The 27216-nt window shown below is 45.0% G+C and overlaps 1 protein-coding gene across 2 annotated transcripts in view; it reads left to right on the top strand.

Moving 5' to 3' along the window:
* Window positions 1-27216, top strand: part of LOC119649205 (transcription cofactor vestigial-like protein 4) — an 85399-nt gene that overhangs the window by 45274 nt on the left and 12909 nt on the right. Inside the window, exon 1 of one of the 2 annotated variants that reach the window (XM_038051258.1) lies at window positions 14250-15041. The exons of the other annotated variant lie outside the window; for it this stretch is intronic. Within the exon in view, the coding sequence (XP_037907186.1) occupies window positions 14924-15041 (118 nt within the window). The 5' untranslated portion in view covers window positions 14250-14923. Of the gene's footprint in view, window positions 1-14249; window positions 15042-27216 lie in introns of those variants that run through there. 2 annotated transcript variants of the gene reach the window in all.

Genomic DNA, 27216 nt, shown 5'->3' with positions numbered 1-27216 from the left:
ACTGGGCGGGAAACACTCCTTCCGCCATGTACGATTCGAATGTGCTTACGAACCACCTTGGTCTGGCCTTGACCGCCACCTTCAGAGCCCTGTTCGGAATTCCGTCCAATCCCGGAGCCTTGCTGTCCCCAATACGTCTGCAGATTTTCCAAAGTTCCTCTTCGGTAACATTAGGGATCGAGAAGACGTTCTGCTGAGCTGCCAGTTGGGGTTCTCGGGTCGTCCTGCTCCTGCTGCGGGAAAAGAGTTGTAATTATTTGCAACAAGAGCCGTGGGCATGTCACCTGAGGTGATTTTCGCCCGCGGATCTTCTTCATTACAACTTGGTAGGCTGTACCCCACGGATTCGTATTAGCCTCCATGCAGAGCTTCTGGTAGCATTCCCGCTTGCTTCTCCGAATGGCCTTCTTAAGGTTGCTTCGCAGATCCCTGTATTCCTCCTCACGCTCCTGGTGCTCCGGACTTCCCCTTGTCCTGTGGGAAAGTCTCCTCGCTCGGAGACAAGAAGATCTCAAGGCAGCGATCTCCGTGTTCCACCAGTAGTTTGGCCTCTTGCCGTGGTGTAAACGTCGTCGTGTCATCGTAGCGTCGCATGCTTCGGTGACACGCTGAGACAGCTGTGTGACCCTTTCCACTGCTGTTCCATCCGGATCATGGACTCCCTCCAATGCGGCCAGGAATATCTCCTCGTCGAAAGCTCCGATAGACCAGCCAACCGTCTTAGCCTTTCCACCTCCAGAGCGTCGTTGACTGCTTCCCCGGTTCCCAGTGCGGAGGAAGATGGCCTCGTGGTCACTGTGGGTGTAGTGCTCACTCACTTGCCAAGCCATCTCCATCACCAGTGAAGTGTTAATAAATGTCAGGTCAACAATCGAACCCGACCCTCTTCCTCGAAAGGTGGGCACACATCCAACGTTGGCCAGCACGATGTCCAGCTCCGCAAATGACTCCAACAGAATTTGACCTCTGGTGTTCGTCGATCGGCTTCCCCACTGCAGGGCCCACGCGTCGAAATCGCCCGCAATGATTTTAGGGCTGCGGTCTTTAGCGTCCAACACCAGACTGTCTAACATCTCCTCATATTGTGCTAAGGTTGCACTAGGAGGAGCGTAGCAGCTGTAAATATGGACACCGTTGACCTTCGTCCTTATAAAACCGGCTGCCGGCGGGGCCATGACTTCCTGAATGGCCTGTCTTCCGCACGCCCAGATTGCGGCGTTGCCAGACGCATCCACCGCCCCAATGACTACGCCTTAATTGTATCTTAATTGACATATTCCTTTTATAGTACCAGTGAATACAGATATGAGTGCACGTAAGCCATATATATGTTCAACCGGTGCTCCTGGGGCTCTTTTCGAATGAAGAAATTCTCCAATGTGTTGCGGTTGACTTCGTTGAGAATCGTTACCCTCTCCATTTTATGGTCATGTTCTAGAATATGTAGTGCGACTGCCAAATTGTTATGTGGTTTTCTGCCCTCTTTTATTAGCTCAGCTGCTTTTAAATGTTCTTTGATTCGAGTACTGGCTAGCCGTTTGGTTCTCCCTACATAGGTACATGGGTAAGCTTCGCAAGACATCCTTTAGACGCCGATTTTTTCCTCTTGCTTCTTCGGGCCCTTTTTATTCATTAATCGAATTTTGAGCGTGTGAATCCTTTTTGGTCCTACTGCTTCGATGCCTTCTTTGGCTAAGATTATTATGCGGCTCGTGTGTCCATCTTCATCGTCTTTAGTTCGAACAAAGTTAAGCGACTCTGTTCCTGTGTCTCCCAGGTTTCACCAGTGTATTCCAGGCGGAAGTACTGGCGATATTCGAAGTCTGTCGATGGCTGGAGCGTGATTCGAGCCCCAAGCGTAACATAGCCATTCTGACCGACAGCCAAGCGGCCATCAAGGCCTTGTACTCAACGACGACATCTTCCCGGCTGGTGGGACAGTGCAGAGAAGCGCTTAACCGTCTGGGCGGCACGCTTAAGGTCACTCTCCTCTGGGTTCCCGGGCATAGGAACATAGAGGGGAATGAGCGGGCTGACGGATTGGGCGACAAGGCTCTGCTCTTGGTAGTCCCTTGGCGAATACAGTCGGTGTTCCGCTGGCGGCTGTCGGGGGCCGAGTCTACTCGCACTACCTTGCAGCGGCGGGCCTGAGATGGCGAAGGCTTACAAGCTGTGCCAAGTTTGCAGGGTGGGATAGCTGCTTTCCTTCGTGAATGCTACGGGATGGCTCTGAAGATCCGAGCCGGCTGGACTCTGCTTCCCTGTTCCTATAACAACAGTCACGGTCTTAGGAGTTTGTGGCATCAAAACGCCGCACCACAGCGTCAATTGGGCTCCTCGGAGCGGCCACTGATACCTACCTACCTACCTGTTCCTTTGTATCTTGCACCTTCCTTATTAAGCTATGGATTATGGTTGGCGGAAATTCATTTTTAGAGGCTGTATCCTCAATGTGTGGCTTTTTTTTCAAACCTTTCTTTGGTAAGAGGTATAGACAAAAGTCTCTACACCATGGATCGGCAGGCGGTCACCTTATGCTGGTATGAGTAGTTAGATGTCCTGATGATGGTACGTTGTGTTCTCAATGGCTTCCTATATATGTCAAATTCGAAGCTGTTACTCTTCTTTAGTATTTTGATGTCGAGGAAGGGTGAATTTCACCGTTTGATTCCTCTTCCGTCGTTTCCGTTTTTTGCAATGGCCAGAATGTTATCCACATAGAGTAACCAAATTCTAGGTTTGGTCATCTGTTCTTCCATTTTCCTTTCCAGGCCTGTCATGAAAATTTCACTTAATCGTGGGGATAATCGCTGTCCCTTTGGTTGTCTTATAAAATTTACTCCTGAAAGTAAAGCTTTATCAGGTGAGCGGTCGGCATTGAACTTGGAGAGTTATATAGCTAGGCTCACCTGGATACACTAGGCACTATACTGTCGTACAGAAGATCGCGGTTCAAATCTCAGTGTTGGCAGTGTGATTTTTATTATTCCGAGTTGTCACAATTTCGGCATTTGCCGGATTTTACCTACTACTAGCGTTAAGCGCCAGGGATTTAGTTAGGGAAAATTCTACCTTCCTAGATGACGGCTTGGCGCCACCAGGCCGGTGGCCGGTGGTAGGTTAATTGGAGAATCAGTAGAGAACTCTTGGCAGCATCCAGTACGTATGTAGAATGTCGTTCGTTTGCATGGTTTGAATTAGACTATGTGAGAGACCCAGAAGATTTAGGAAAGGCGAGAGGGGTTTATGTGCAATGCCTGTAGCTGACAACCACTTTCTCGGGACGCTAAATTTCTTTGATCTCCCGAGCCAGTGAATCATAGTTCACCTTCTTTTCTACGCATTTCCGTTTAATGTTGCTATTATAGAGAACCGTTAACAGCTACGATGGTGAAATCCCCGCACGGTTGTTGTCAGCCAACAGAGCCTATTTCAGCTTACAAAAACTGTTTCCCTCGAAACGTCTCACCATAAGGTCAAAGCTCTTACTGTAGAAGATAAAATCCGGCTCAATAGGTTACGGTGGGCGGGTCAATTAATCCGTATAGATGAGGATGATCCAGCCCAGAAAGTCTATAAGTCTATAAGACAGATCTTTTTCCTCGGGAGTTTTAAGTATACACGTATTTTTCGGTTTAATTATAGATAAAGCCGGATGAATGTTGGCCAAAAAATGTCCTTTCACCCGCAACGTCACCAAAAAGTCCTCCTCCCACTCCTTGTATGAGTGTTCTCATGGGATACGAATCCAGAGACCTTCTGGCCTCTACATGGGCAAGTTCATTTAATGGGTGCCCCGCATGAGCCAGGCACCAGAAAATTTTCAGAGACTTGAGAGAGGCGACAGAAGCCAGGGCATGTATTTGGTCCACTAGGTAGTGCAATTGCAAGGTTTGATTGAGTAATTTACAAAACTCTCCTCACCCATCCTGAGAGCCACCTTCATGGGCTGAAGGACAGCAAAAAGTTCAGCCGCCAAAATCGAACTGACATTCAAAGAAAAGCGTAAGATCTGGATCCCGTCCAGACCAACCACTGCACAAGCCGAATCATCGCGCCTGAAGGCAGCATCCGATACCAGGATTAAAAAAACATCTAGATTTAAGGCCATCGGCCAACCTACCACAAACTGCCGCCACGTTGGCTCTGCGACAAGTTCCACCCAAATCATAAGATTAGATGATTTGAATCTTATTTGAAATCACGGGAACTTCATTGGGGGCTAGAGTGCCAAACAGGCTCCGAAAAGACCTATAGATCGAGGACAGACCATTGTCAGCATCTGGGTTTTGTACCACCAAATTATAGGTTTTAGGATTCCTTTCCTTTAGCTTGGCTGCCAAGAAGGTCCTTCTGAAATGGAGCGACGGCTCCATAGCCAAAGCAAAAATCTGGTGCAAGGGGATGGTTCTCGTCAGTCCCAGGCATCTTCTCAGAACACAAGTAGATATAGAGTTAAACTTATTTTCAAAGTATCTGGACGGATTCATAGTGGATGAAGTTGCATACTTTAAGATATTCGCTCTCGCGGAGTTGATGGATATTTTGGTAATGTACATAGCAGGAAAAAGAATACAAAAGGGTGTTAGTCGGTCTGTTCAATGAAGAAGTTGTGAAAAAGACCACATCCCCATTGTTCGAAAGAAAGAAGTGCTTCCATAGTGACTCTATTGCTCCTAGCGCCAATTGGAATGGAAAGGATTAACTTTCGACCTTAATCTTTGTGTAGTGAACCATACAGAAGTCTTTGCATTAGAAAGGAGGAGCCTCAACATGAGCGCCCCTCGGTCGAACTAGATCGGATTTCAAAAGGCAACTTGTGTAACCTGTCGTAAGTGACGTATTTGTGTATAGCTGTTATGCTCCTATAAGCCTTATTTTGACAGAGCCTGGGAACATAATTCCGAGCTTACTTTCCGCAATTTGATATAGTGTTGGTCAACGAAAATAAATTCAATCCGTATCGAAAAGAAGGCGCTGGATCAGTTGTGTGTCTGCCGTTCGTTGGCACTGCGTTGGTGCACATGTCTTGGAACTCTCCTCTTATTTCCACAGTCCCCATCAGGTAATTTTATTCCATGGAAGGAGCCTGTGGGAAAGCTGTAAGGCCACAAAAGGGGAGATTGCCAAACTACCAAACGAAAGTGATGGTTCAGCATTCTTTCGTGTGGTGATGATACCCATTCTCCAGTAGAGCTATTGTCCCAGCAAAGGAGGGATGGAGTCAGCGACAAGAAACTTGGAAATGAGAGTATTACCCACAGTAATAAGATAGGAGCTACTCAAAATTGCAGTAGGTTATAGGGAATTGAGGCTTCGGATACGAAAGAGAAAGGTAATAAGGCTTGAAGGCACTGTCAAGACAAGGCCTGACACGTTTGTTAAGTTATGACAGTCGAACTTCGCTAGTTGGGATTTTTGCTATTGGGTTACGTAGGGTACGAATAAATTTAGTCTGGTGTGCACTACTTTCTAAAGGGGAGGGTTGTGGATGTGGGTGGGTATCTGCCCTTCCATTGACAACTAAGTCCTATTCCAAGGCTAAGACTAGCTAGATTCTGGTATATCTTTTTAAGTTAGTTCAGTGTTAACTCGGTATCAGATTTATTCACTTTGTAAGCAAAGAAAGTCATCTTGTGACCATCAAACCTCAAGAGCAGATATGATGGACTCAGCCTACCTAACGCTCCTCTAGACTTACAGTTCATTCATGTCATATACCCTCGTGATTAGTCTGAAATTGATGACTGAAGTTATTATAAAGATGATGATGGTGATGGCTCCGGTTGCTTCACTGTAGCAAAACACCGATGATGTTGCATAGAACGAAATGAAAACAGGAAAACTGAGAATTTATGACTACGAATTTGCTCGCAAACGTGAATGTATGGAATGCGCAATCGTCTAGAATCTAGAATCCAATGGGTGAATCGTATCTAAAACGTGTTACTTCAGAATGAATTCAGATTTTTTTCTCTATTATAAGTTTTTTTCTCCTTTTGCTGCTGAAGTCATCAGAAGAGAATTGAGGTGTGTTCTTCGATATAACACACGTCAATGATGGTCGTGGATGTGATTATGTTCCGCCATTCAAGAGACGAAAAGAAGGAGAGATTGATGTTCAAATACGTCTAGAGTATTTGATAGAAACTCTAAATGTTGCAGATTCGTTACAACGAAAAATTTAATTTAATTGAATGATGATGTGGATTATATGGTGATGATGACGAAAGTTCGACAACCTGGAGCGCACTTTTGGTCATGTCTGAGGCGGTTTTAATGGGGATGAATGCATGCGATGATTTATAGTTTTGGCCTGAAACATAGATTTTGCAATTAGGTTAATTTTACCAAACATCTTTTGATAAATAGATTCATTATGTTCTCAGAATATTTTCATTCTATGGGGGACTATTAGCATTACAAGAATTGCAACTGTTGGAGCCCATTTCGATTCAACAATGACATAAATTTCCAATCATGTAAGATATGAACATGAACCTCAAGAAAGTGTGTTTTTCGGATTCAAATCTCAAAGGAATTTAATACACAAATGCGATATAATACCATCTTTTATCTGATAATCGTGTGGAATTTTGTTTTTCCGACGTTTTCAATTGAATTAAAATTTGTTTTTCCAAAATATTTTTAACGGAAAACGAGGATCGAAGTGCGTACTCAACAATGAAGGACTTCAAAAACAACAAACATCGCGGAATTTCTCTGGAAGTATTACGTACTTCCATTCAACGACTTTATCAGATTAAAATGCAATAAAGATTATAATATTGAATAGATATTTCCTGAGGCCTTGCAGATATTTGTGAATTGAGACAAATATTTGTTTTTTTAATCATATATTTCCGGGTCAATATACGAAATTGGAATTCGGATTGGATAAGCTTCGTAGAAATATTTTCGATAATATTTCTAATTGCATTTGATGGATGTTGTTCCACACGTAAGTTCTCCTGAAACTGAAAGTAGCGCATTCTTATCAAATCGTGTCAAGAATTCTGAGACGTTCCTGTCGTAAATATTTTCATTGAATTTATAATAATGATAAAATACCTTGATAAAGACGTTACTTTTCTCAATGTTTGTTTTTGAACCCTGTGACGATTAGTTCTGGTATTCAAACTATGCTAAAATGTGAACTAAATAAACAGTCTGTCGACTGGGCTATAAAGTAAATTTTGAAGGTTTGATGGAAGAGTACTTTTTCCAGTGGATATTCCAAGGTCTCGTAATGGTTGTGCCAGGGTTAATAGCTTTCAAAGAGAAAATATAATTTTTCGCGTAATTAGGTAATTTTTAAGGTTTTGTGTAAAGACAAAACCTTATTAAATCTTATTAAAATCGGTTTACCGTCTGTCTGTCTTTTTTTTTTTTTAAGGATGCAGGTGGAAATCTTACAATGACACTGCCACTGACAGGTTGCAGCAGCGTCTGGGATTCTCACCCACTAAAACCACCCCCACTTTCTCCTTTTTTCTTCCCCGCGGGACCGCCGCAAAGTATTACTTCGCGGGGTGGACTGCGCTTCAAGCGACCACGCCTTCCGTTCTTCGCGTCCTCCTTGCGCGCTCCGCTCTTCCAAGTTCCTCTTGTATTCGTTTGATTGCGGAGTTCACCGCACACCAGTTTCCCTCTGATTTCAACATTTCCCCGACGATGTTCTGCGGGTTTAGGTTGGTTTTCAGGGAGTCTTCCAGACTCCTCCTTTCTGAGAGAAATCGTGGACAGTGGAACATAACATGGTCCGGGTCCTCAGGTGTGCAACCACATTCAGGACACAAGGGAGAATCATCCAGCCTGAATTGGTGCAGGTGCTTCCTGTAACCGCCATGTCCTGACAGGAGTTGCGAGTTAATCCCGCCGTGTTGTCGCTGGATCCATTCCTCAATACGGGGAATCAAAGTGTGGGTCCAGCGACCCCTCTGCGAGTCGTCCCACCGTTTCTGCCACTTTTTCAGCGATTCTCGCCTTGCCGCCTTTCGGTATTCTGCATCCTTTTGAAGAGGATTCATTTTCCTTGTCTCGTACAGGCAGCATGTCTCACTTGCCAGAATGTCTATCGGGATCATTCCCGCAATAACACACGCTGCCTCGCCTAATATTGTTGTGAAGGCGCTGCACACCCTTAGCGCCACTAAGTGGTAAGTCCACCACCTCTGTCTGTCTGTCTTTTTTTTGGCGTTGGAAGGTGGAAAGGTTCAAAACCTACTGTTGGCTCCTGCCACGCAGTTATGTGAGACTTCTACTCACTAAAACCACCTCCTTCTCATTCCACTCTACCCACGGAACTCCTATCAAGTATTGCGTCGCGGGGCTGGATCAGCTTTTAACTGTGGCTTATTATGGTTCTCTCCCTTCCTTGTTTTCGTCGTAGTTCTTCCTGCCTAAGCTGTTGGTGAATAGCTTGCAGTTCCCTTACAACCTGGTTCCAGGCATCCGTTGACTCCAGCATAAACTCCACAATGTTTTCGGGTGTTAAACGCCTTTCTGCGACCGCTTCAATCAAATATGACATGCTCCGCATTCTCAGCCATGTTATCACATCTTGGGCAACATGGTGATTCGTCGTGACCAAATCGATGTAAATAAGCACGATAATCTCCATGTCCACTTAAGAATTGTGTTAACTCGTAGCTTAATTCCCCATGGTTTCGTTCAAACCATCTCCGAATATTCGGAGTGATGCGGTATGTCTAACAACCAGTTTGGGACTCGTCCCACCGTGCCAGCCGCTGTCGAAATGCGCTAGACTCTCCAGCTGCATACGTTTTGTCGTAGAGTCGCCGACTTTCCTTCGCCAAGATGTCTATGGGGAGCATCCCTGCTAGTACATATGCTGCTTCTCCTGATGTCCGATATGCACTGCATACCCGGAGTGCACTTAGCCGATATGCCATTCCCAATTTTCGGCAGTTCACTTTGTTATTCAGAGCAGTTGCCCCAACTGGAGCTGCGTAGAATAGCACGGAGCTGACTACCCTGGAGAGCAGAAGACGTCGACTTTGTCTTGGCCCACCAATGTTCGGTAGTATCCTTGAGGACGTTGTAGCGATGGAAGACGCTTTAGTTGCGGCGTACTCAATGTGTCTTTTGAAGTTGAGTCTTCTGTCAATAATTACTTCCAAGTATTTGAGCGATGGTTGGGAGTAAATTGTTTTTTCGCCAACTTTGATTTTCACAGTTGTGTTCTTTCTTCTCTTGCTAATGAGAACTACTTCTGTTTTATGTTCAGCAAGTGAAAGGCCAGAATTTCTCAACCAGGAATTGATCTCCCATATCGCTTCATTCGTCTTGGTGTTTTGCAACCACTGTTATTCCGATATCATCGGCGAAGCCAATAGTTGTCACGTTGTCCGGTAGGAGTAGCGTCAACACTCCATCGTACATAACTAATCACAGCAAGGGACCCAGGACAGAACCCTGTGGCACTCCGCAAGTTGTCGGGAATATTTTTAGCCCATCGTCCGAGTCGCAGTAAAGTCTTCTCCCAAGGAGAAACTCGACCACAATGCGTACAATGTACTTCGGGGCCTGTACCTTGTCGAGTGCCTCGAGGATTTTTTTCCATTTTGCACTTTTGAACGCATTGTTTACGTCGAGGTTTATTACTGCACAGCATTTTCCTTCTTCTATTGCAGCCTGAGCCAAGCCAGTCAGCATGCTGATTGCGTCGACAGTTGATTTTGCTTTACGAAATCTGAATTGTTTGTCGGAAAGGCCTCCTTCCTTTTCCGCAACAGCGAGCAGTCTGTTATATATTATTCGTTCAAATAGTTTGTCAATGGTATTGACCAGACATATCGGCCTATATGAGCAGGGGCCACCCAATGGTTTACCTGCCTTCGGAATGAGTATTAGTTTTTGTACCTTCCATTCCTCGGGGAATTCTCCTTCCCTAAGGCATGCCGTGAAAACTTGGGCAAACATACCTGGCGCTGTCCTGGCGGCTACTTTCAGGGCAATGTTAGGGATACCATCCGGTCCTGGAGTCTTTTTTCAGTCAATCTTTTTGCTGCGTCTAGAACCTCCTCATTTACCACTATCGTAACTTCGTCGGGATTTAAATGTACTGCAGGCAGACTTGTACCATTCACATCCACTGGAAATAGAGTGTTCACTATATTCTGCAACAAGTCTGGGCAAGTAATCGGTGGGGAGCGCTCGCCTTTTAGTGATGACATCACCGACCTATATGCGCCACCCCATCGGTCAGAGTCAGCTTCAGTACACATCCGCTTGAAGTGTTCGGATTTGCTCTTTGCGATAGCTACTTGCAATTTTTTCCTCGCATTTTTATATTGCACGTGTAGCTCCTCGAACTCAGGCCGGTTTCTTCTGCGCTGGGAGCGGCTCCTAGCTTTGAGGCGCTTTTTCCGGCATTCCTCAATTTCGGAATTCAACCAAAAATTAGGATTTCGTCTTCGGAAAATGCTACGTCGAGGCATAGCGACATAGCATGTCCGCTGTAATTTTTCCACGACCTGTGACCTGTCTGTCTGTTCGTCACACGTATTTTTCTCGGAGATGGTTATAGCGATTGACACCAAATTTAGTAAAAAGGTGGGAACTGTGAACGCTCAAGCATACAGTTAGTTACATCCTGTTACGTGAAATTTAAGGGGGGGGAGGTCCCCATACATGCAAAAGGGGGGTGTAACATTTTTCTTCATCAAATATAGTCATGTGGGGTATCAAATTGAAGGTCTTGATTAGTGCTTTTCAAAGCTGGTTTTAGTTTACATGTCAAGGAGGGGGAGGGGGGGTAAGATATAGTCATATCAAATGAATGCTCTCGATTAGCTGCTTTTGGAGTTAACTTTGATAGGAGGAATGCGAAACTACCAAACCGAAAAATCCAGACCATAGTAGCTAGGCTTTAAGATACCTTACACTATGACATCTACTCAAATAAAGTTAATGATAGTATATTACTATATTCATTATTATTATATTTTTTAAAAAATTAAGTGGTAACCTCCCTTAAGTTCATCCTATAATCATCAAATTTTCCAATAATATAGGCTTATAATATGGAGCATGATATTACTAAGTTTGGTGGGAATCGCACTATATTCCTAAAAGTTATAATGCGTCAAAGTCATTGTTCCTATTAAATTAGACCATAGTGCATTCCTATTTTTGTATGACGAGGCTAAAACTGATATTTAGGATGATTTCATGTGCCAATTTTGCCGTTTCGGTACCAGTATAGTCTGTCAATATCTGTGCCTACGTGAGTGGTCCCACTATGTCGAAATGACCTTGTTAAAATTTCTTTTCGAGTACCTCGAGCGCCTGGTATGGGATTTTTGTATCTCGACCGACCTTGGCCTGCTGGTAACTGATACATTTACGGGTCCACTACCTTATATCTTTGGCCAGATAAACCTCCGGTTGATAGCGTTGACCGTAGCGGGCCCTGAGGCGTCGTGGACTGCATTAAACATATGCCATCGTAAGGAGATCGGCGGAAAAGCGGACAGAGCGTCAGCCACTACGTTATTTTCTCCTGGAGCATGCATAATACCCGCTGAAAACTGCTATGAAGGTTAGGTAGGGAACCTAGCGAGATGAGGCTTTATCCGCTCTTTGTTGAAATGCGAAACCAAGGGTTTATGGTCAACAACGGTCCAGGATCGTCGTATCGTTTATCCTCGTCTCCACGTTCCGCCTTTTTTTGTGGGGCTAAATGTAGGACGCTGGCACACGGTCTGTTGGATCGGTGGCAGTATCCCATTTTTACCATATACTAGAATTCTTTGACTTTTATTAACCGGCGGGGTTTGAGTCGGCGAGGTCTCTCCGCAATAGGCGGTCCATTGGTGACGATATGATGTTCGACTCTGTATTGACTGCTAGCTTGAACGGACGGCTTCTTTGTGTTGGGGGACACATTAAGTATCTTATGGTATGCTGAGTTTCGTGCTACCGTAAAAACTGCTTGGTATTCCAGGCAGTACTTTAAGCCTAAGCCAGGCTAAAGCTAAAGCTATTCCAAACAAAAAATAAATTTCTGCTACTTGCTGTCAATGGGGTCTGGGCTGTTGTCACTTGATATGTCATGGAGACAAAGCCTTCCGATCGTTCCTCGATGTGTCTCCTTGTTACCTACCTTGACGTTGAAAACCCCGAGCATAATCTTGATGTCATTCGGAGGTAATAGGTCTTCCATTGTGTTTCCAACTATCATAAAATTGTTCTTTGACTTCATCATCTTTTTCTTCAGTTGGGGCGTATAAGCTCACGGTTCTCTGACGAATTCCCACTTTTGAAGAGTGTGTGAGACCTCATGTCGGTTATATCGCAATCATTCCAATTCGTTTCCTTGACTGTTGGAACCCTGATCTTGCACTTTCTGGTCTGTTGAAGTAGGTATTTGACAGCACCAGATTTGTTTAGTAATGTAACATTCCAGGATCCAAGAGCGTAGTCCTATATGTGTTTGTGCGGTCGATTCCGTGGTATCAATTCGGTTTCTGTACAAATGCTTGGTTTTTTTGTGGATGGCGGGTTGTAGGCCCATCGCTCCGAATCTCTAACCTGGAGGACCGAGTCAATTGAATTAGGCCTCCTAGACAGAGGGATGTGATTAGACAGGATGCAGTATGGCGAAGTTATCCCAACTAAGCTGGGTGTCCACATTTACTTTTTTGTCACTTTCCCTGATCACTGACTATCGGTTATCGGAGTTAGCTGAAGGAGCGCTAAATCGTATAATCTAACATGTAACTTTGCAATCACTTTACTTTCATATCAATAACTGCCATTTGTCTATCTGACGCATATACAAAGTCCTATCCTAATTATCTGCAAGTTGCTACCACATCATTCCTCCAAATAAGTAAGCGAGTAGGAAGGTGTACATGATTCAAGTTCTGAGTTCTTTTTTTTTCGTCTTCCATTTGGTCTTTTTCGTCTATTTCTTACGTTAAGCTGCGGTTTGATGGCGGCGTGGTAAGGCTTTGACTTAATTCTTGAAACATCGACATAGTAGTATCTTCTGACTTTGCCATTCATTCATTCATTCAAGAGATCGCGCTGAACGTTATAGCCATACACACATGCAAAAGAACGTGATTCATTCTGAGATATATCGCTGTACGCATGCGAGTGTAGATGCATTATCGACTAACTTTTAGGTAGTAAAACCAGCGGGAAATGGGGTATAATAGTGGCTTGACTTCTTGTGCGTATCGCTCTAGAAATTCGGTGTGGGTTCTTTAAGTTGAGCAGTTTAAAACTTATGAAGTTTAAAGAAAATGATAGAGGAATCAAAGTATTCCAGGGGAGAAGCCTCTCAGACTGAGGTGCCTAAGTGTCAGTTTTGTATTGTCAACTTTGCTAGGGACTATGCCCTCTTTTAAGGCACATTTCTAGAAGTGAATAATAGACCCTTTCGTATTGACGGTTTGCCCAGTACCGCAGGATTGCTAGAGTTTTCAAGACGATATGTGCAAGTTTGCATGCTAACATAGCTCATGCTGCTGTCACACCTTAGTTCTCCCATTCAGTGGGGCAGCTTATTTCTAGAAGTGAATAATAGACCCTTTCGTATTCTCGGTTTGCCCAGTACCGCAGGATTGCTAGGGTTTTCAAGACGATATGTGTGAGTTTTCATGCTAACAAAGCTCATGCAGCTGTCACACCTTAGTTCTCCCATTCAGTAGTTCCTTGAATAACTTAGTGAATTCTACCAATTTTTGTCCGAAACGCGCATCTGATCTTGCTCCATATTAACTTATCATCAACTTGCAGTCATCCAACTTGGCTCGTATCTTTTTTCCGCTTGGGTATCTGAGTCTAGATACGAGTATACCGGTATCTTGATCTCTCAACGTTTACCTGTACGAATTGATGTGCTGTTGCTGTTATTATTTTATTATTTTGTTTGTCCATGTTTTTCCATTTTTCCTCTCCGATTGGGACGAGGGGGGCGGGGCGGGCGATGTTATGATTTTATTTTTCGTCATTGTTGTTTGTTTTGCCTGGGATTTAGATGGCTCGCGTTGAGGAGAGAAAGAGAACGTCTGGTTGGCGCAATGCATACCGGCCTCCGTGAGCACAGACTGTTTGAATCTCCAAAGAAGAACCATAACATTGAGATTTTAAGATCTTAAGACTTCGGAGTGTTAGCCACGATCACGTCGCGGACTGCGACGAGCTAGAATTGGAGAAGGTTTTTGAAAGAGGATCCACTCCCAAGTGGCAACAGCACACACGAGACGAGGTCTAATGTCTTCTTCGTCTTGCGGAGGCTCGATCGTGGTGGAGTCTATTAACGAGTCAGAGTCAGTTTCTTGAATCGATCGCAAACGACACAAGAACTCTTTTAAGTGATATTTCGGTTTCGAGTTGATCAATTCAACCGCAACATAGTAGCGTTTAGTGTTTCGTTAGAAGAAGGGTTTCTTTTCGGGGGAGATTGGGGACACTTTTTAAAAGTGCTTGAGTAGGAAAGCTTGGGTTTGTTGGGAGTTGCAAACTCAGCATTTGTGATTCTTCGCCTTCTTGGGAAGACCGTGATTGTGTTATTCAATTGATCAAATTCAGTTCTGGAGATTGCAACGAGACATCTATTTTCATCAAAATTCAGTTCATGCTCCACCTCGAGTGAATGAGAAACAGCTCTCGTTACATGGGGTCGCGAGTCCGGTGTTTTATTTGAGTTTCCTTGAAAGTGGATTACTTCCGATTGTGGCTGTTCTGAAATTTAAATTTATTCTCGAGTGAAACCATTTCGTGGTTACTTTTGTCATATTTCGAAACGTATTGTAATTCAATGAATATCAAACTCAGTTTCGACCATGATTACTGAGATCAGTTCTGTGTTTGTGAAGTGATCGTTGACAAGTTTTGTGGAACTTTTTGGAGTTTTGCAACTGTTTTGCATAGAACCGTGCTTCATATGATGGAATATTTGTATATATTGAATAGTTTCGACAAGTCGAACCTAATGCAGGAAGTAAGAAAATCAACAAGTACGATGCTGTGGCAGCCATGGAGGGATTATACAAAAAGGACAGGTACAGACATATTGTTAATGCATTTCAGATTTGATCTCCAATAATAAGGACGCACTTTGGTCAGGGTTAATTTACTTAGATCCACATAAGGATCTTGGCCCATTGTACTATCCCCGTAAATCCCCGTATTCGCCTACGGCGTTCGCGGGCTTTAGCGAATCTGAGAACATTCCCCAGAGGCAGAGAGTGTGCAGATTCTTCATTAAAGAAAACCTTACCAAGCTGTCTTCGTCTGAGATCTGAGGAGGCCGGACAGCTGCATAAAAAGTGCAGGGCCATCTCCTCCTCCTCCTCACGTTGGCTGCACGTAGCCGAAACCACCACCACTCCAATCTTTTCCATATGGTAGTTTAAGGAGCAGTGTCCCGTTAAAGCCCTACCAGGGTTTTCATCATCCACTTCTGAAGGGAGAACAAAAATGACGCTCTAGTGAGCCTAGGCTCTTTCACAAGGATTTTCACCTGCCGGTAAGAGCCTAAATTTCTCCACTCGTCTGCGTGAATCCTTGGAATTTGACCCTTCAGAGTAGACTTGACAGTGGATGACCGGATTCCAAAAGCTGGTTCTGGCCCCACCATTGTAGATCCAGACCCTCGGCGAGCCAGTATGTTTGCCTCCTCATTACCAGCGATGTTGGAGTGCCTCGGCAACCTACATCAGGAATGTTTCGTTCAGTCGGCCAAGTTTGAGCAACACCTGATGACAAGTTCACCCCAGCTGGCTTGATATGTCATTGCTGTTTAGTGCTGATAATGCCGCCCGACTGTCGGAACAGATTCGAATGGTGCGACCCCTCCATTTTTGTCGTAGACATTCTTCTGCTGCCAATGACGTGGGTTATTTAAAAAATGTTTCACCGGATATAGTCGTGTACGACATCAAATGAAAGGTCTCGATTAGTACTTTCTGAAACTGATATTAGTTTTGGCGTGAATTGGAAAGTGCGTTAGTAAGGAGTCAAAATGTACGCACCTAAAGTGAGACAGGACTCATTTTCGGAAACTACCCAACCCAAAAATCCGAAAAAAATCAGGAAAGTGCGTTTAGATGGTTTGGACGCTTTAAAAGTGGCAATTTTGACTTGGAAGACGAAGAGCGCGCCGGACGGCCAACAATTTTTGATGATGAAGAATTAGAGGCATTGCTCGACCAAGATCCATCGCAAACGCAAGAAGAACTTGGAAAAACACTTGGAGTCACTCAGCAAGTCATTTCCCACCGTTTAAAAGCAATGGGAATGATCCGAAAGGTCGGAAATTGGGTTCCGTATGAACTGAAGCCAAGAGACGTCGAACGCCGTTTTTTCACGTGCGAACAACTGCTCCAACGACAAGAAAGGAAGGGTTTTCTCCATCGAATAGTTACTGGCGATGAAAAGTGGATCCATTACGATAATCCCAAGCGTCGGGCATCGTGGGGATATCCCGGCCATGCCTCATCATCGACGGCCAAAGCGAATATTCATGGTGAGAAGATCATGCTGTGTATATGGTGGGACCAGTTCGGTGTGGTATACTATGTTTGAGCCGCGAACTCAAGAAAAAACGGCCGCAATACCAGCAAAGGCATGAAAAGTTATTTTGCAACATGACAATGCTCGTCCACAAGTTGCACAGCCCGTTAAAACATATCTAGAAACGTTGAAATGGGAAGTCCTACCCCACCCGCCGTGGTCTCCAGACATTGCTCCTTCTGATTCCTACTTGTTCCGGTCGATGCAGTATGGCCTGGCTGACCAGCACTTCTTCAATTACGACGAACTCAAAAAATGGCTCGATGAGTGGATAGCGGCCAAGCCGGCCAATTTTTGGCGCGGTTTTACTGAAAACCCTCCTTAAATTCATCCTAAGACTACTATGAGGTTAACTACCATCAATACAAGGCTTTCCATCAAATGATTTATTTAAATCGTTTTCTAAAAAGTAGAGGTCAATAAAATTTTTAACTATGTGCCACGGAGCTGTCATACACTCGTCGTTCCTCACATCTTTTTCTTTTTCTTTAGCCTTTATCCCGTCCACAAGCGGGGTCGGTTCGTCGTGATCGGTTTCGCCATTTTATTGCCTGATCTGGATGTAATCGCGACGCTTTTAAATCCCCATCTAGCCCAACAAACCACAGTTATTTCGGTCGGCCTTTTGGTCGCTTACGACTTCGATGTTCAGAACAATCTTGGCAAGTGAATTCTCGTTAGCGCGAATTACGTGACCATACCATCGAAGACGCCTCTCTCGCAACTTTTCCACGATCGGTGCAACCCCATATCGATCGCGGATATCCTCATTTCGGATGTGATCACAACGTGTCACGCCACTAATCCAAAGCAAGAGGCTCCATTACCGCAAGACGCCTTTCATTGTCTTTTACAGTCGGCCAACGCTCAGAACTATAGATATAGTGTAGATGAATGCATTTTCGCACAAAGTGTTGCACTCCCGGTTCGATATGTCGTCGGATTACCAACTAAACTTCTTCCCATCGTCAGAGCTACCCTGGAATCGTTTGTCATATTACTTCGGGATAGTCCCCGAATTCTACCGCCTTGGGGAGCCTTTAAATCAGGGAATTCCTTTCACCAACGGGAGGGGAGAAGAGGAAGGGAGCTGTCAGTTCAAGGAATCCCCTGCCATCCGGCTCCTCTATCGATCGAACTCTATCTTCTTAGTATCGAGAAGGACCCGAACAACACGGCTCCACCCGTCAGTACTCCTCAGCATCTCTTCGACTATATTGTCTGGACAGAGATCACCTGTATTTAAATAGAGCTGCTGGCGAATCCTATCCCATCATCCACAAGAAAAAAATTATGATGGGCGTCGTCCACAACTCCATTGCAAAACACACAATCCGGAGGTCGCGCCTTTCCAATCTTGTGCAGGTAAGACTGAAAACCCACTTAAAAATTGGGCAAGGAAATAGTCAGTCTCACGATGCTTCCAATTCAGCCACACACCTAAGTTGCCAATGAGCCGCGCAGTCCATCTGCCTCTAGTTTCATTTTGCCAAGAGAGCTGCCATTCGTCTGGAGTGCGTTGCTGTTCTTCACGAGGAACCACCTCCTTTGGCCATGTATCGCTCCTTAACAAGAACACCAACGGGGATCACTCCCGCGATCACCATCACAGTTGGTTCAGAGACAGTGCGATACGCGGACGTCACCCGCAAAGCTCCCGTCTCTGTACTTGCGTGAGACTTTTACGATATACCTCCTTGCCAAGAGCGTCAGCCCATACCTCTGCGCCATAGAGCGAAACAGACTGCGTTGAAATCATCAGGAGACGTCGCCTGCTAGACGTAGGACTCCCAATGTTTGCCATTAGCCTACTTAACGAAGAAACTCCAGCTGCAGCCTTGTTCGCTGATGCTTTGATTTGCTCAAAAAAGCTCATCTATGAGTCAAGAGTCAACCGGAGGCACTTTACTGCTGCTTTTGACTCGATTATCGACTCGCCAAATGATATGGGACCCACGGTCGGAATTCTCTTTTTAGTCAGGATGACTACTTCGGTTTTTTCCAGTGCAAGGTTGAAACCATGAGTAGTCATCCATCCGCTTACCTGTCGCATCAATATGCCGAGTCTGCTTTGCGCCTGTTCGACAATGCGTCCAGCGACAAGTGCTGCGAAATCATCTGCATAACGGACTAGGCGCAACTCTTCTGGCATGCCGAGTTTAAGTAGACTATTATAGGTAGCATTCCAGAGGTCCGGCCCTAGGATGGATCTCTGTGCTATCCCCGACGTGACCTCCATCTTCCTCTGACATTCTAGCTTTTCATAGAGCAGGGAGCGGTTACTCAGATAGTCCCTCAATATCCGTAAGAGATAGTTCGACACATGGAAAGTATTGTCTAGTGTGCATAGAATGTCTTTCAATCTTACGGAATTAAAGGCGTTTCTGACGTCAAGCGTTACAAGGACCATCACCTGTCGAGTTCGGCGGCTATGTACCTCCGCCCGTCGAACGGCATCCACGACTTGTATGACAGTATCAACGGTGGATTTCCCTGCTCTAAAACCGAACTGCCGGGGAAATAAATCTCCGGCAGCGCATATCGCTTCAGCGAGTCTACTTCTGATGAGCTTTTCGAGCAGTTTCAAGCATATATAGTGGGCGGTATTAGGACGGCAGCTCGGGGTCGCCTTTCCCTTTGTTGATCAGCGCAAGCCTCGCCACTTTCCAACGAACAGGGAAAGTGCCCTCTTTCAGGTAAGCGTTGAATCCGCCGAGCAGTACGTCTGGCCGGTGTTGGAATACCAGTTTGTATACCTCTATGCGGTCCTGGCGCCTTTTTGCTTTTCATAGAGAGGATTGCCTCTTCCAACTCTTTTATAGAGAAAAGTGGACAGTCCGCCGTGCTCTCCACACCGACGTCATCATCCCATACGGGGTGCGCAGGGAATAGTGCCGTTACAATGCGGTTCATCTGCTTGGCCTTTAGTGAACAGGGTTTCCACAGAGCCCCCATTTTTCGGGTTACCAGTTTGTAACCGAGCCCCACTGGTCCCCATTCACCTCGTCGACCAGATCCTGCCAGCAGCGAGCTTTGCTCTTGTTTATTGCGCTGCGGTGTTTTCTTTGGGCTGATTTGTACTCCATCATTATGGCGCATGATTCCTCCCGGTCGCTTAGACGTTGTGCTCTGCGATTTCCACTATTCACCAATATATAAAAGGTTTGCCATGTTTCGATGCCCTTCTGGGCATGGAGGCTCCGCAAGCCGTGATTACCAGATTCATAACTGAATTTACGACAGTGTCGGCTGCAGCACCACTGCCCCCAGGAGTACCCTCCAGCGCAGCCCCACCTGTTTTAAGAGTTTCGACAAACCTCTCGATGTTCATGGAACGCTGCGAAGTTCCATGCGTAGAAAGAGCGCCGGGGTGGCGCGCACCGAGAGTTTGTGTCTATCACTTCGAAGGCAATGTATTGATGGTCGCTTGCCGAGAAGTCTTCCAGAACTCGCCACCCGTTCACTAGCGTCACTAGTGATTCCGACGCGAAGATTACGTCTGGGTTGCTTCCCTCGCAGCCCGGGCGCCGGAACATTGGGGTGGATCCGGTGTTTAGAACTACCAGTCCTGTTCTCGCCGCCATTTCCCGAATTCGTTTCTCTCTGCAGTCTGTGTGAGGCATGCCCCATTCAAGTGTTCTAGCATTGAAGTTACCCCCGATCAGGATCCGCAGATCTGTGCCTAAGATAGTGTCCTCTAAAGCCTGCATGAAACGCTAAAAAAGTTATCCCTGAACACCGAATCCAGACAAAGCCGGCCTTGGGTAAGAACCCTAAGGAAGGTGCCGTCCCGAACCCAAATGGCAGCAGTGCCTGATGTGTCAGGGTGCCATCAAACGGGGTCCTTGTTGGAACGGGACAAAAGCCAAAGAAGAAGATGGTTAGAGTGCGCATTGGAGTATTAAATATTTCAAGAGTATGAGGATTGGACAAATAGTGCACCGGTTCTAGCCCATCTTTTGATTGACTTCAGAAGAAAAGAAAATTCTTCATGGGCACCATTCACTCAAATAAGGTAATAAATTCCGGACATCAAGGAAACAGAGACATCATCCCCTTATAAACGAAATTCTTGAAATTCCTTTCTCCTAATACACTCGATCACACATAAAATGATGAAGAATTTCCCACAACGAACTGATCGTTCTTATCTTCTTCAAGTAGGAGGCAGTAGGCCATACAAAGTACGATCACAAGTGCAAGATCAATGAATCGAAAACGCATTCACAGGCTTGACAGAGCGACCGTTCTGAGCACATTCTTCCCTCCTGGGCGACAGCACGACGACGATCATCCGGCCTTGTCGAGCGACCTTACATAAAACGCAAACGACATAAAAAAATGCACTGGAAAGGAATTTTTCTCAGACTTTTTTCCGTGACCGATGATCACTTATTGAAGCCTCTTCTTCTGCTAATAATGGCCGCGGACTACGGAGTTTTATTCTGATCGTGTGTCTTGAATATCGTTGGTTTGAATACCACATCGTTGGACTGTGATCTTGTTGATGATGATCATCATCATCGTCCGTGTGGACCATTTCGGGGCGTTTCGAGCTCCGCTGAAGAATGAAGTTGATCCACAAGGAGAACAGGTCCAACAGCAAGAACCCACCAAGAAAACCAACAATAAAACTTCACATTCTTGATTGCGCATTTCCGGTGATCATTGAATCGTGGTAAATAATTTCTTGAATTTGGGATTATTATGGGCACGATCGATATAACCACAACCTGACTCCGAAGAATTATTGGGATCGGTAGCGTACTATCTGTTACACAAGAGCGTGGTCACTGTTAAATAATAACCACAATTGATTTTTCGAAAATTCGCAAATTTATTGATAATTTGGTCGTCAATACTCAATGCAAATACCTCAGTAGCAAGTCCAATCTCCTGCATTGTCAATTATGGCCTGATGACAGGCCCCGCGACAGGTTGACCAAGAAAATGCATACAATGTCGTTACAAACATGATGATCGGATTGAGTCACAAGCCTCGGAGAAATGCTAGGGCGTCCACCTCAGTCGACGCGACAGGACGGGCCCCGGTCCTGTCGAGAAATGGGCAAGGGTTCTTGACGCATGGACGGCGTCAGGACGTAAGCGTAATACGTGTTTGCACGCTACATGTTGGTACCCTAACTGGAAAGACCGAGGAACTCGCAAAAGCCCTCCGGAAAAGGCGCATTGATATCTGCGCTCTGCAAGAAACCCGATGGTCTGGTGCCAAAAGCTGCGACATTGAACGCGAACGCGGTAAAAATGGCTACAAACTTCTCTATTTTGGTAACCCACACACTCAATTTGGTGTTGGCATTGCCATCTCAGAGGGTTTCCGTGATGCCATTAAAGAAGTCGCACGATTTGATGATCGGCTGATGAAGCTCACCATTATATCAGCTGATCGCAATATTCACTTCTTCACCGCGTATGCACCACAAACAGGTCGACCTGATGCCGAGAAAGATGCCTTCTGGCAACTTCTCGATGAAAAGACTTGTCACGTGCCTGCTGACGATTACATAATCATTGCCGGCGACCTTAATGGTCATGTGGGTGAAAAGGCAGACGGTAACAGGTGCCATGGGGGAAAGGGGTTCGGAGCGCACAATGAAGGTGGCGAGCGTATAATCGATTTTGCGGACACCCATGACCTTGTACTTATGAATACATGGTTCATCAAACGATTGTCTCATCTTCCCACATTTTATAGTGGGAACAATAAAACGCAAATCGACTATATTCTCGTAAGACGCCAACATTTTACCACTGTCACTGATTGTCGTTCCCTATGAGATCATCGCACCTCAACATCGGCCGTTGATTGCCGTCCTGCGAATTAAGCCACCGATAAAACAGCGTGAGGAACGCACTGGCCTGCCGCGCATTAAATGGTGGCGATTTGGTGAGAAGAAAGAAGAAACGGTCTCACTCATACGACTGCCAACCATTACGAATGTGGAAGAATCATGGAACCAAATGAAAGACACGATCCACAAAGCGACCTCTGCAACCCTCGGGGTCACTAAGCCGGGTAAGCGATACATCAACCGAGATACTTGGCTTTGGAATGATGATGTTGAAATGAAGGTCCGTGAAAAGAAACGCCTCTACCACAAATTTCTCGACGACGTGAGCCCGACGAAGTGCCCTCTCACCACTCCTCTTTGTCCTTGTTATGGACTCCGTCACACGGGATATCCAACGTCCAGCGCCCTACACACTGCTTTATGCAGATGATGTTTTCCTAGCATCTGAATTTTTGATGACCGATCCCCATGAAACAGGCACAATCACTCTCAGCGGCAGTGATCTGCCCAGAATTGAGCGATTTAAATACCTCGGGTCTACGCTATCAGCCAATGGAGAACTGCGTTATGAAATTGTTTCACGCATTAACGAAACCTGGATGAAGTGGCGTTCCATAACTGGTGTCCTTTGTGATCGACGTATCAACGAACGTCTCAAATCTAAAATTTACCGCAATGTCGTCCGTCCAGTCGCTCTCTATGGTTCTGAGTGTCGGCCGACCATAAGAGACAATGAACGGCGTCTTGCGGTAATGGAGACGAAGATGCTACGTTGAACTAGTGGCGTCACACGTTTAGATCACATCCGAAATGAGGATATCCGCGATCATTATGGGGTTGCACCGATTGTGGAAAAGTTGCGAGAGAGGCGTCTTCGATGGTATGGTCACGCAATTCGTGCAAATGAGAATTCACTTGCCAAGATTGGTCTGAACATCGAAGTCGATAGTAAACGACCAAAAGGCAGACCTAAACAACGGTGGCTTGATACGCTGGATGGGGATTTGAAAGCCTCGAGATTGCACCCAGATCAGGCATTTGATAGAGCCAAGTGGCGAAGCCGATCACGACGAGCCGACCCCGCTTGTGAACGGGACAAAGGCTGAAGAAAAAGAAGAAAAAAGAAAGACCATTGCTTAGCAGATGGTAACAAAGCCTTTTGATATATTTTATTCATTTTTTCGGCATTTAAATTCTCGGTAAATAAGAACAAAGTACCGAAACCTTTGTTTGAGAAGCACCCCCAAACATGGACCTTGACGGGGTGTTTAACAGTCCGTTGAAGCATCCTACTGGTGGAGGTTGTCCAGGCGTGTTTGATGCTCGGAAATGCCCAGAAGGAGGATTCATCAGAAAAAATTACGTTGCTCCAATCGCGGTTCAAGTTTTCCTTCGCCCATTCCACTCGTTTTTCAACGTGTTTTGCACTCAACATTGGTTCTTCCAAAGTACTTCGATAATTCAGTTTATTGGCAAGCAAGTGCCTGCGAATCGTTCCGTAAGATATGTCAACATCTTTTGCTTTCAATTTCACAGCAGCTCCACGTAAAGTCAAAGTTGGATCTTTCGAGAACAATGCGAGAATCTTTTTTTCGTCTTTTTTTTGGGACTTTGCTTGCACTTCCGCGATCAGGAAATCATCAACGTTTTCGACCTTTTTATAGCGATTTATCCACTTGCTAACGAACTGCTTCGACTTTCCCATATATTTCGCAGCAGCAGTTCGCGTTAATTTGGGTCCTTTTTCATGCAAACATAGAAAAATTGCTTCAAAGCGAGAGGTGTAAACAGCACTCATTTCGAAAAACCACTCAATTGAAGACTAAATTTGACAGAGAGCTGACTTTTTACAAAAAGCATTGTAACGACATGGTAATGACATGACAGCACCAACATGGCAACGCCTCTCAACAGCTGATATGCTCAACAAAGTAACGTCACTATATGGATCGGCAAGGATATAAATTCGACGCCATCCGACTCTTTTTAGACGCTCCTTCTCTCGACCTTTTCGGTGTTTGTAACTTAATTGTTTTTCTCGAATTTGAATAAATGGGTAGAACCTAAAAACGTATTTTTATCATGTTTCTACAGCATGAAGGACTGAGGTGCCCTCTATATCATAGAAAAAGAAACAGGACGCTCTGATTTTTTATCTACAGTGACCACGCTCTTACGTAACAGATTGTATTTAGAATGCATTTTTAACCCTTTTGACATGCATCTACTCTAAGTTCATATAAAGGTCTTAAGCTATCCAATCCAGATACATAGTGCTTGCAAAAAATGCAAGAGAGACCTTAAGGTAGACGAAGGTTCCCATTGCATAGTTGCTTTCTTCCTACCTCCTTACCTTCGATTCCTATACCCAAACAGCGTGCTTGCAGCCCCAAAGATTTTTATTAATGAATTTCAGTTTGGTGGCTATCCTACTCAGGTTGCGCAGAAAAAAACCCTCATCTTACCGGTCATGGACCGGTTTCAGAAGTTGTTATCAATTTTCTTTTGAATCCCGCATAGATGCTGCGCTTTGCGGCAAACGTAAAAGGCTTCCTCACTCCTCCAAATTGGACTTCATCTTTTACGTTTCCATTGAGGGCTAAGTCACAACACGGACACCGCAATCACAACAACAGCAAAATTTCAAGCCCGGTCAGATACATGTTTTCTCGTTTTATGGTTTCTATTCAAATCCTCATCCTCGTAAATTGGATTATTAAATTATGCTTTAATCGATGCGCCAAGGAAAACAAGGTTTGCGATGGGATGAAAAAAATGGATTTCATTTTAATTATGGACATCGTAAAAGCTGATATCAAATGGTGGGAAAACAAAAGATTCTTCCGAATCTATTCAAGGAATATACGCTTGGGAAGATGATTCTAATAATATTGATTAGCATAAACGGTTTCGGCTGACTTTTTTTTACTCCTTTTGATAGTGAGGACTGAATTAATTAGAATAGTTAAGAAGTCTGGCGGAGAAATGAAATGGATTTCTCTTGTATGGCGGCATGCATAGGAATATTCTTTTTAAGATATTCGCAGCGTGAGTTTTGTGCAAATTATTTTTGGTATTTCTTCAAAAGAAAGCAAAGTGATTGAATCAGTTTCTTATAACATTGAGATGTTGTGGGAAGATTTATATTGCATTTCCGTGGCAAGCGACACCTTTGTGCTTCGGAGGGAAGGGTTTTGTAGGTTACTAACGTAACAAAGTGACTTACATCTCAACATTGGTAGCTTATTTCTAGCTTAAGTTGAATTTAGCTATCTAATTTGTGCTTATCCTCTATGTACTCCTGAAATGTCAGGAGTGTCAAAGAGGGAAAAGATGGAGAGTTTTAGGTTATTACTCACAATTTGGCAGGGCCTGAGAAATATGGCCAATTAGGATGTGCTGGATTTGAATGGTCTCCCCTTTTCTTGAAAAAACCTTTCCATCAAATTGAGAACATATTCTCGAAGTGGTTTCACTCTTGCTCGTCGATATACTTCGGCGTTTTTCCCAACCTTTCTAGTCTTCCAGTTATAAGATAGACCGGTGCAATATCTTGGGTGTGTGTGTGTGTATGGTGGGGGAGAAGCTACAGCTTCTGAGCACTCAGGCCGTGTTGGTCCATTGTACTCGCCTCCCCCGTCTAACGGAATATTCCGGATTCGTTAACGTTAGTGGATATGATGCTACCCGTCGCAATTGGAGAACATCGGCACCAAAGATCTGATGCCTGATGCGTCCATAGGCGGGGCATTCACATAGGAAATGCTCCGTGGATTCCGCTTCCTCATTACAGGAGGGACACGTATCATCTTCGGTAATTCCTATTCTGAACACACGCCCAGCTAGTGAATTATGGCCTGTCAGAATGCCCACAATACACCTGCAAGTCCTCCTGCTTTTCGACAGGATAAACTTTGCGGTACGTATGTTGGGTTCTGGCAGGAAAAGTTTGGTGTGTCGAGCAGCATTTAGGCTCTGCGACCTGTCATTATGGGAAACTAGTTCCTAGTTTTTGAAAACAGATTTAGCCAATGCTACTGATACCCCAATTGCTGGCTCCGGTCCCGGCATAGGGGAGATTGACCCCTCTTTCGTTAAGCGTCCGAGATTTCATTTCCCTCTATGCCACAGTGACCAGGTACCCTGAGTAGTTCCACCGTATTGAATCTAAACATAGAGTTCAAACGGTTTCTGCATTCCTGAACGATTTTCGAGGTGATCAAAGGACTGCTCAATGCCCTCAGTGCAGCTTGACTGTCACTGCAGATTGCGATGCGCCTGCCCTTCAACCGCTCGTCAATCACCCAGTTTGCCACCCTTAGGATCGCATAAACTTCGGCTTGAAAAACCGTTGCATATTGTCACAAAGGAAAAGCCCACTTCTCGTTTTTATTCGAGAAGTAGACTCCGGCTCCAGAACCCTCTTCTGTTTTTGAGCCATCGGTGCAGAAGACTTCCGTATATCCCGCCACGCATTCCTCTGGGTCTTCCCAGTCCTCTCTACGCTTCAAGGTAACTTCATATCTTCTACCAAACAGATGTATGGGGACACGAGAACCGGAAGGCATTCAGTCCTCCCAGTAACTCTTCCAATGCTCTGTGCCCCCAACATCCGTTGTTTTCCCATAGATCTAATCGAATCAGCCTATGAGCTGCTCTCATTGCAGTGCTTTGAATAAATATATCCAGGGGCTGCAAATTGAGTAGTGCATTCAGAGCTGCGCCGGATGTCGTACTCATGGCACCAGTGATACCCAGACAAACAGTTCTTTGCAGTGCGGCTAGTTTACGGTGAAAACCTTTTTGTCTCACCTTAACCTACCACACTACGGAGGCCTGAGTCCCCATG

This window comes from Hermetia illucens, chromosome 2, assembly GCF_905115235.1.
Source record: "Hermetia illucens chromosome 2, iHerIll2.2.curated.20191125, whole genome shotgun sequence".
In the NCBI taxonomy this organism is placed as follows: domain Eukaryota; kingdom Metazoa; phylum Arthropoda; class Insecta; order Diptera; family Stratiomyidae; genus Hermetia; species Hermetia illucens.
Note: the sequence above shows the minus strand (reverse complement) of the source record. Positions and strands in the feature narration are given on the sequence as shown.